The sequence below is a fragment of the Letharia columbiana genome (assembly GCF_014066305.1).
Source record: "Letharia columbiana isolate WasteWater2 chromosome Unknown Sc0000010_s0, whole genome shotgun sequence".
In the NCBI taxonomy this organism is placed as follows: domain Eukaryota; kingdom Fungi; phylum Ascomycota; class Lecanoromycetes; order Lecanorales; family Parmeliaceae; genus Letharia; species Letharia columbiana.
The window spans coordinates 786,155-796,923 of record NW_023501047.1 but is presented as its reverse complement, the minus strand read 5'-3'; the positions used below and the strand labels follow the sequence as shown (position 1 = coordinate 796,923).

At 33.3% G+C, this 10,769-nt stretch overlaps 2 protein-coding genes across 2 annotated transcripts; one reads left to right on the top strand and one right to left on the bottom strand.

Moving 5' to 3' along the window:
- Nucleotides 1-5,195: 5,195 nt before the first annotated feature.
- HO173_004102 (uncharacterized protein) lies at nt 5,196-5,825 on the top strand (the record flags this gene model as incomplete). The annotated part of the gene is made up of 2 exons (XM_037306026.1): nt 5,196-5,233; nt 5,285-5,825. The coding sequence occupies 2 exons, from the start codon at nt 5,196-5,198 to the stop codon at nt 5,823-5,825; spliced, it is 579 nt and encodes a 192-aa protein (XP_037167219.1).
- Nucleotides 5,826-6,342: 517 nt separating this feature from the next.
- Nucleotides 6,343-9,665, bottom strand: HO173_004101 (uncharacterized protein; the record flags this gene model as incomplete). The annotated part of the gene is made up of 5 exons (XM_037306025.1): nt 6,343-6,426; nt 6,578-8,538; nt 8,640-8,849; nt 8,978-9,293; nt 9,351-9,665. 5 exons carry the CDS (start codon nt 9,663-9,665, stop codon nt 6,343-6,345), a joined length of 2,886 nt encoding a protein of 961 aa, XP_037167218.1.
- Nucleotides 9,666-10,769: the final 1,104 nt, after the last annotated feature.

Sequence of the window (10,769 nt, the reverse complement as noted above, 5' to 3'; positions counted from 1 at the left end):
CTAAAAAAATAAGATATATAAACTTATTAAAATACTTTATAATTTAAAGTAATTCTTTAGAGTTTAATATAATATCCTTATAATCTATTTAAAGAAATTAAATTTTAAATCTATTACTATTAATCTCTCTATATTTATTAATAATATTACTATTATTACTATTTATATAAACGATATTCTATTTATAGATCTTAATAAAATTAAAATATAAGATATTAAGAATAAACTTAATAAGAAGTTCGAAATAATCGATTTAGAATTTTATATCTATTATCTTAATATAATAGTTATTAAAGATTATATTAATTAAATTCTATATTTTAGCTAAAAAGATTATATTAAAAAGTTTTTAAAGAAATATAATATATTAAGCTTTATATTATTATCTACTCTTATTAATAGCGATAAGTTTTATATTATTAAAGATAATTTTATCTTTATCGATTAATCTTATTATATTTATTAGTTAATTATAAAATTATTTATATATATAATATTAAATATTTAACTTAATATCGTATTCGCCGTTTTAATAAACTTTAGATATATTTTAAATTTCGATAAATTTTATTAAAAGACTATTAAGCGTATCTTTTAATATTTAAATAATATTAAGAATTAATAATTAATATTTAGAGGAGATTTAAAATTATTTATTAATTATATAAATATGAATTAGATAAGTAATTAAGATATTTAATATTTTATTTTTAATTATATTTTTAATATAAATAGTATTACTATTAATTAGTTATCGAAATAATAATCTATTATAACGCTATTTTTTTATAAGATTAAATATATTAATTAGATATAAGCTATTAAAAAGATAATTTAATTATATAAACTTTTTAATTAATTTAATTTTAACGCTAAGTATATATAAATTATTATTATTTATTATAATAATTAGAGTACTATAATTCTTATTAAAAATTCTTAATTTTATATATATATTAAGTATATTAATATTTAGTATTATTATATATAAGAATAAGTTATTATTAATATTATTATTTTTAAATATATCTTTATTAAATAATAGATAATTAATAAACTTATTAAGATATTATTTAAGAATAAATTTAAGAAGTTTCGTATATTAATTAAATTAAAATATTATTTATAATATTATCTATTTAGGGGAATTAACTTTAACTTTAAAGAAGTTATTTTATTAATCTTCGTAGTTTAAGTAATTTATTTAAACCGTTCATCGAGTCTTAGATTTAATACTCTATAAACTCGCTATTCTATATTAAAATAGCTATTTCTTTAACGCTATTATCGCTATCGCTATTAAATCTTTAAAACTCTTTTAAAATATTCTATCTATACTACTATTATTATTAATTATTATTATTAAAAAATTAGATATCTAAAATAACTTTATAAAAGCTTTATAATCGATTATAATATATAAAATAGAGAATTTCTTTTAATTATTTTATTTAGTTATTCTTATAAATATTCTTCGACTTTAAATTAATCGATTTTTAATATATACTAGATAGCCTAGAAATAAAATTTTCGAAAAACCGTTTTTTAATAAAAAGTGGAATTTAAGGGTTTAATATAGTCGTTTTTAGATTTTAAATTTTTACTTTAGTTATTCGACGTTAAACTTACTTTAATTATTTAGCTCGAACTTTATCTTAATTATCTAGCTCGAACTTTATTTTAATTATCTAACTCGAATTTTATTTTAATTATCTAGCGCTAAACTTATTTTAATTATTTTATTTAAACTTTACTTTAATTATTTAATATTAAATTTACTTTAATTACTTAACTCGAACTTTACTTTAATTATTTAACTTAAACTTTACTTTAATTATTTAATATTAAACTCTAGCGAAAATCGATTAAATTATTTTTATCTTATCTATCTAATTTTAATATCGTTAATATTAAACTTCGTATTTATCGAATTTCGCGTATAGAAGAATATATACGAAGAAGAATATTAAAATTCGAATTATATAACTCTTAGCGTCTTAATAATTATATAATATAGTTATATAATACGCCTTAGTATATTCGTATCTAGTCGCTCTTTTCTTTTATAGAACTTAATAGTTAATATAACTAAGTGTTCTACCTCATATTTTAATAAGCTCTCTTATTAAAAAAATAGATATACGTTATTAACATATAGAATAACTTTTTTATTTTCTATTAAAACTTAAAGATTTTTTTTTTAAATTATAGAACGAAATATGGGCTTTTAGATAAAAAAAAGAATTTCTAAATTAGTCTTATAATTATTAAAGCGTAAGAAATTCAAATATCGCTTATTAAAGTTCGCTTGACAGCTCTAATTAAAAATAGATGTATATTATTTAATTTGAGAATAACTTTTTTGTTTTCTATTAAAATTTTATAATTTTTCTTTTCAATTATAGAACGAAATGTAGGCTTTCAAATAAAAAAAGAATTATTAAATTTAGTCTTATAAATGTTTAAAGGCAACGAATTTAAATATCGCCTATTAAAAGTTCGCTTATTAAATTTACTCGACAGCCCTAATTAAAAAAAATAGTTATGAATTTAATTTATAGGCCTTTACTCGTTCTTTTATATTAGTATATATAAAAGAATAAGATAGAGCTAAGCTATAAAACCTTGAATTTGTATATGTAGCCAATTATAAATTTAGGGTCACTACGCTCTTTGGCTAGACCGGCTGAGTTATTACGAGTAAATAAATTAGCGTTCGTAACCATCAAAATCTCGCCCTCCCGCGTCTCCCTTATTAAAAAATTAGGGTACGTTATTCATAAATAGAATAACTTTTTTGTTTTTCATTGAAATTTTGAAATTTTTTTTTAAATTATCAAATTATAAAGCGTTATTTGCGCTTTCCCAATTTTTAAGAATTATAAAATTTGGTCTTATAATTATTAAAGCGCAAGGAATTCAAATATCGCTCACTAGAGTTCGCTCGACAGCCGGACAGCCCTAATTAAAAAATAGATACACATTATTTGATTTTAGAATAACTTTTTTGTTTTCTATTTAAATTTTGACATTTTTTTTTGAATTATAGAACGAAATGTGTGCTTTTAGATAAAAAAAGAATTTTTAAATATAGTCTTATAATTATTAAAGCGTAAGGAATTCAAATATCGCTCATCTGTTTACTCGATAGCCCTAATCAAAAAAAAAATTATGAATTTAATTCATAGGCCTTTACGGAGGGTGATATTAAAAGTTCTATATATATACTAAATCTCTTAGCATACTTAGCAAATATTCTGAATATTTTAAATATTCTTAATATTACTACTTTTTACTTAATAGCGATATTAATACTATATATACGAGGTATATATATATAAAGTATATATATACGAAGTGTATACGCGTTATAGCGACGTTATAGCTATATATAAAGAGTATATTTATTAAATTACGACGTTAATACTAAACGCACTAATCTATAAGAAAAGAGGGAGAATCTTAAGACTTTATATTATATATAAAGTTCTTAATATAGCTATAAAAAATAATCCTCTCTATATTCTCTATATTAAAATATTTATAGATAAAGCTTAAGCTATTAATTATAATAACGATATCAAATTTTAGATACTTACTTTAGCCGAAGCTAGCATTATAGCTAAAATTATTACTACTATTACCAAGATCTCCCGCTTTATTATTAATCATCTATAGAAATAAATTTATAATAGAAAATTTAATCTTAGTAAGTCTTAGAAATTACTACTATTATATATAAGTAATATATCGAGATCTAAACAATTCTTAATTATTATTTCCGAGGTTAAGAGTGCTATTATAGTCGCTATACGAAGAGATTACTATAATTATAAGAAAATCTCATTTATATTAGCTACTAAATAAGAACTCTTATTAATAATAATTCTATATATACTTAAACGAAATAATTTTCAATTCTATAAGATTATTAAAAAACTCTCTCTTACGAAAGCTATAATAAAAGCTTAATATTAATTCGCTTTATAATATTAAGACTAGATTATAAAGAAGTAGAAAAAGATAATTTAAAGTAATAAAATTAGTATAATCTTGAATTCTTAATAGAGAAAAGTGCGTATATAACGGTAATTCAATGAAATCTTATTAAATCTACTATATAACGTCGTTTCGTAAATACTATAAAGTTTATATTCTAGAATTATTTCTCATATAATAAGAAGAAGTCGTATTATATTTAAAAAGTCGAAATTATAGCTAAAAAGAAAGAATATATCGCGAATCTCGCTAAAATTAATAATACTCTAAAAGCTAAGACTAAAGAAGCTTAAGAACTTAAGATTAATATATAATAAATAGGTTTACGAAATCTTTCTAGCAAGAAACCCGAGTGGAAGTTTACTATTAAGATTAGAAAAGTTATTATTAAGGGGAAGAAGAGGGGAATTAATTAGTATCGCTACCAGAAAAAAGTATATATACTTATATTTCTTATACTTCTCCTTCTTACTAGATATAGATTCTTATTTTAAAACTTCTAAAATTCGCTTAGGAGTATAAATAAGAGCGACTTAATATAATAGTTATAGAAAATAAGATCTTAATCTATATATTAAAGTATTAGAAAGTAATTTATATATTAATAAATATTATTCGAATACTCTAATACGATAACTCTTCGGATCTTAATATAATTAAGCTTTATTAACTATAAATAAAGCGTTAAATTATTCGAAAAGATATATTAAGAACTTATAAAGATATTAAGAAATAATAATTATATTACTAAAATTACGAGCTTATATAAAAGAGGATTTAGAAGTAAATAGAGTAAATATCGAGATATATTGCGAAGGTTATTCATCTTAAGAGCGATAATAAGTATAGAGAAGGTCGTAAAAAAGGTAATATACGATCTTATAACTCTACGAAGTAAGTAAATAAGTATATACGTAGCTATATAAAGCATCATCACTAGAAAAATAAAGCTATTCAAGAAAAAGGTCAGATTTATCAAAATGCCAAGCATGCCAAGAGATTTAGCGCATGTGCAGGACTTTTGGTGCCACCCTCCGTACTCGTATACTGATAATAAGGGAGGTCTAACCTAACGTCACGTGTCGTATGATAAATCCGCATCCCTACTCCAGCTAGCTTGGTATTCAAGGGCTTGTTGCTTGTCTGGCTGATATCCCTGAGCAATGTCGGTCAATTGTGGAGTATGTGACACCCACATGGCTAGGTATAAATGCCCGTCGTGTCAACTACAATAGTACGTACATGGGATCATTTTTGTGCGATCACACAGGCTGAAACCTCAAAGCTGCTCTATTGAGTGCTACAAGAGACACCAGATCATTCACGCTGGTTTACTATCCCTCGTCGCAACTCAGTTGGTTCCGAATGGCTTGCCACCAAAGCCCCCAGCAGCAGTAGCATTCACCGGCGCGCCAAATTCTCATGTTCATGGCGGTGGGCCTTCATTTGAAACATGTTCACCGTCTTCTCTTGAGTCATCTGCCAATCTTCAAATACTATACACTCGGTATCCTCAACTACAAGATCAGCTCAAAGAGATATACGAAGCCGCAACCGAACCTCGGGATGATCAGTTGAACGACCAATCATTCAGCAATGATCGTGGTGATCGAGGAGCTGGACGAGGAAGAAACAGGAGACGGGGTCGTGACGGTAGAACAGCGGAAACGTGGTCTCGACAGAAAGGGATCAAGTCTGGCATCAACCGGTTAAGAATACTGAGGCATCTCAAAGGTGAAGATGGAGATGGATTGAGAGAATTCTCCAAGCTTGTTACAAGCCATTTCGAAGCCAAACGCTCGACAACTAGATTGCCTGCAGCTTGACAGAAATGCTCGTAGAAAGCAGTTGACCATGTCAATGCTCAAAAGATTTGTACCCCAACAATAGCAAATTCTCCAGGCAGCGTGCCTGGGGTAGAGGCTGGACATACGTCCATAAGAACTTAGTGGGTGGGAAGGCATCGGTGGATATAGCGGTGAGGCTGATCCCTGTGCACGCTTGTACTACCAGTCTCAAAAGTCCGCAGTTGGCAAGGCAAGGAAGGCATCAGCCTCATCAATCAAGCTTCGATGATGACTTCATCTGTTCTGCATGATTAAATCGACTCACGACATTCGATAAACCCTTGTCCACGAAATTGAACAAGGCATCTCACGCCGCGGACGCCTCGCTAAATTTCTGTAAAAGCAGACACTTCATGTACACATGATAATTCGCGCTCTTGCCAGTGCTACTCCCATTCGTCATCGTCCCATGACCTGACTCACATCCTGCTCGTCGCGGTCAGGATCAAGTGCTGCTCACAGCAAATAGCTTGACAAATCATAGTTCGTGCGACTTTCACCGTTGGAACCAATTGAATTTTTTCTTGGTGCTTTCTCCGAGACCTTGCCCCTCTAGTTGTATGCTGCGCTCATAAAGCTCCTTGAAGCTTCCAGGTCAGCCTCAGATTCCAAAGGATGCAGGCATCTGCAAGTTGTTCAATGAAATAACAAGTCTTGCAAAGTTGGGCAACTCAACGCTCAGGACATAAGCATTGGCTTAGCAGAAGAGGAGCAGAAAATATCAGGCTTACATCTTCATCCTCGCAAAACCGTCCATCGAGGACTAACCGCTGCACCTCTTCATTCTTGTTGATCGTTGGATATGGGACCTCTTGACTTTTCTGAATGCCTATGATCACCTCCCCCATGATCTCAAACTTTTTCCAATTGATGCGCTCGCCTTCTGCACCGACGACGTATGTTCGGTTGCCTTGCTCAGCAAGAACAAGATCTCGTAGATGAAGCGGGAGAAATGGGATGCGCTGAGTTGGAGTATTGGTCCAAGCTAAGCGATATGCAGAGTGACTCTTTTGGGATCCCATGAGTATTTCGAGGCGCATAAACTGTTTCTGCGCCGGTGCTGGGATAAGCTCTCTGGTCTGCGCTAACCGATGCACCGCTATGCTATTTATCCCAGAGATCACTGCTCCAAGAGAATTGTAATTATTCAGGTAACGCAATTTCCATGCTATACTCATAAACTTCTCCAGGGCTCTTGCTCTGTGCTTCGGCTTGTCGCGAAGAAGTATGACATTGGCGACCCAGAAGGCGACGTGATTGAATTGGTGTATCATTCTATTGAAGTGCTCGAGGCTCTTGCACTTCTCCTTTTGGTCAATCGCAAGACTCACGTGTCTTATAAGATCGCGTGGTCTGATAGAACAATACATGACCCAGTCAATACGTGTGAGTTCTCGGGCAATTTTCTCTTCCGGAATTTCCATGAATTGATGCCACTGGACCTTTGTGAGCGAATTCCGAGGTATTGGAGTCAGGAGCTGTGCTTGGCGCTGGGCATTTTCCAGTGTGTTGAGGAGTGTCTGGAACGAGCCGTTAGATTGGCTTTCTGATCTACTATTGCTAGGCACGAATGATGGTGGCCCTGAGATCCTAGCAGGCTGAGCTTTCTCTGGTCCTATGTGTTCGACGACGTCTTCCGTAGACGAGTCTGCTGTAAGCGTGGGAGAATCTGCGTTGAGCGTCGAGGCCGCGCTTTGAACAGAAGACATGGTCAGAAAGCTTTCCGTCGTGTTTGCACGACTTCTACTTTTGTCAGAGCATGCCCATTGGGTGTCATCATCATCTGCAACCACATCCAAATGTGGGCTTATCTCTTTGCTAGGGATGGCGTACTCTGGAAACGCCGCCAAACCCTGCACAAAAATTGTAACCAGCCGACGGGTCAGAGGGTGAGCAAAGTCACCGGGGTAATCCGAGGCCCAATCCCTAAGAATGTTGAGATACCTCAGCTGCGAAGTCTTTCGGTTTAGATGGGGAAGGTCCCGGTCATTCAAACCCTCGAAGCGATGGACAATGGCCTTGATCAATGAAGAAGGCGGAGCGAACTTCCGATATAAACACAAGAAGATGGCTGCAAATTTCGAATCTGATTTCGACATAGGCTGTGCCAAAAGCCTATCCACTAAATCTTCGAAAGTGACCCCTAGATCCTTGGCGTCGTCATCTTCCGTCTCTGCATATTTGCTGTTCTGAGCGCTGAGGAGATCTTTAGCTGCTACGCTGCTTCCTTGGCCGCCGCGGCTACCTTGGAGGGGATCCGAAATAATGTTTGATGTATCCGAAGCCTGACCCTTGATTGGTACATCGAAATGATTTGGAGGAAGATCTCCTGGATCTAGATCTTCCATGCCCCTAATAGGCGACACAAGTTCATCACCGCTGTCGTCTGAGGACTTTCGTGAGTCGCGTGACCGGTCGCTACGAGGAAATACTTCTGAGTCTCTGCCAGTACTTGTTGCTCTTCTCGAGGATCCGGCCTGAGAGTCGATGGTCGTGGTGGTCCTGGGTAATGGTGACAATAGTGCGACTGGGTCCATATTTCGCGCCACAGAATTCGACACTTCGGAAGCAGCTCGGCCATGCTTGCTCTTTGCGCGAGCCGGATGTAACGAGTGGCGTGTATCGCTAATAATTGTAGTATGTGTGGTTGTTAAAGCCCGAGATCGTGTAGGGCACTTTAATGTGTGGGATTCTTTTGACCTAATTAGTCATGCCATACGGTATCATCACATGTCACGGTGATTCGAAGCAGACCTATAAAGATGGTCTAAGCAAGTGAAGGAAGAAACTCACCGCGCCTTTTCAACATGATATTACGCAAAATGATAGAGATGCATCTTTTGTGTGTCTCAGGTGCAGATAAGGAGACCGGAAAAGACTCGATCCCCGTGCCAGGACTGCAAAGCTCCTGTACCATGTCATGATCCACCTCCCAGGATCCGCGTGGACTATCAGACTTGGCAGATACGAGTACCGTGGGAATACCGTCTTTGGACAACGCTTCTAGAGACGGCGTGTAATGTAAGCTACTGCTTATTTCTGACCCATCATCCCTGGAGCACCTGGAGCTGATTCCCATCTCTTCACTGTGTCACTTGGAAGGAAGGACTGCCGACGCCCGAAAGACTCACTTAGTAATGCTGGGATGTGAAATATACTACCCTGGTCCATGACATTGTACAGAGCCAACACTCCATCAATGATCGGCGTGTTATGGTCTCCAACTTTCGTAGGCCAGAGTACATTCTGATTCGCCGTGATTTCCACATCTCCGAAGCCCAACTCAAGCAGTCTAACAACTGATATTTTACCCTCCAGAGATACCTTTTTGCTGGAAACGGGTGATGTGGACGCCTTTTTGAGATCTAACGAAGAACGCACAAAAGTCGACTTTCCGACGGCTGGAGCACCCAGTACCGCAAGGGTAACTTCATGAACACCCCCAGCCTTCGCACAAGGGTCAGCAAACTCGCTCATCTTTTATCAAGTTTAGGACATCTTTACGCGGCCATTGCTGCCGTGGCGCTGTACATGCCCTGCAGATTCGTTCGAGATTGGAGCTGAAAGCGGCCCCCAAAGCCTTGAGCCAGGTTCCGAAGTCTGACTTTCCCTCCTGGTCTTGCCTGCGGACGTCTGTTGGGAAGTCCTTTGCCGCTGTTGCTCTTCACTTTGAGGTACTCCCAAGGGTGCAGATTTTACGCGCTCTCTGTACAATGGACGCGCCAGTGAGCTTGGACTTGGTGGGTTCTGAGATGTTAGCAAGCTTCTAGGAGCTCCTCCGTAGGACCTGGTCTTTTTTGACGATTTTCGCCCCTCCATTACAAGGATCGGGTCAGCGTGGTTTGGAGCATCCTATCGAGCCCGGCATAGAAGTACGTGGACCCTGGGGAAGACCTCAAGCTTCAAATTGGTGATTTCGGGAGCTACAAATTGAAAGCCTGAAACAACAACGCGTGAGGATCTTCGCAATCATAGAGTCTTGCGGACATGGTAGCAAGATCAGTGTTACTTGGGTGGTTTGCGGACTGCGGTCATGGATGACCGTCTCAGTCAATGTAACCCTAATTCATTACTATCTAAACTGCTTTCGGAGCTCCGGGAGTGGAGTACTGTGGTGGAAAGCTCTAATTCTTCGAGAACTCTCTAAAAGCTCTTCGAGAGATACTATCGAATAAGCTATCGAAGTAAATTCGAAATACTATAAATAAAGATTTCGAGTCTACTTCGATAATCATTCGATAGTAATAATTAGAGAGCTCTTAGAGAGTTCTTAAATAATTAAAGTAATTTAAAGTATTTAAGTAATTCTAGACGAAGATTCTCTAAATCTAACTCTCTTCGAAGGCTCTTCGAGAACTTCTATCGAAGAGACTCTTCTTAGAAACTTAATAATTCTATATATCTAGAATTATCTATATTAATAGATAAATTAAGAGAGTTATATATTATAGTTTTTTACGTTTTTTACGTAAATAACTATTTAGCTTATATTCTTACTTTTAAATATAATTTTAATATCTCTATTAAAATATATTATTTAATTAAGTTAAAAGATTTATTAAGACGAGAAAAATCTATCGAGATTTAATAATATATATATTCGTAATACTCTCTATAGTTAAATCTAATTAATTAAATATTTTATCTATTACTTTTAATAGATTATAAATTTAAATTATAGAGTATTTATTTAATATATTATTTATAAATTAGTTAATTTATTAATTAAGTATTTAAAGAATAAAGAGAAGCTTTATTATAATATTATATCGTCTAGTAATATTATTATAATATTAAATATTTATTTTATTTATTTTAGAATAACTCGATAATACTTTTTAAGCTTTATAAATCTTTAAATTATAAGTTATACTTATTATATAATAGTTATATCTTTTCCAAAAATCTTATTACTATTATCTT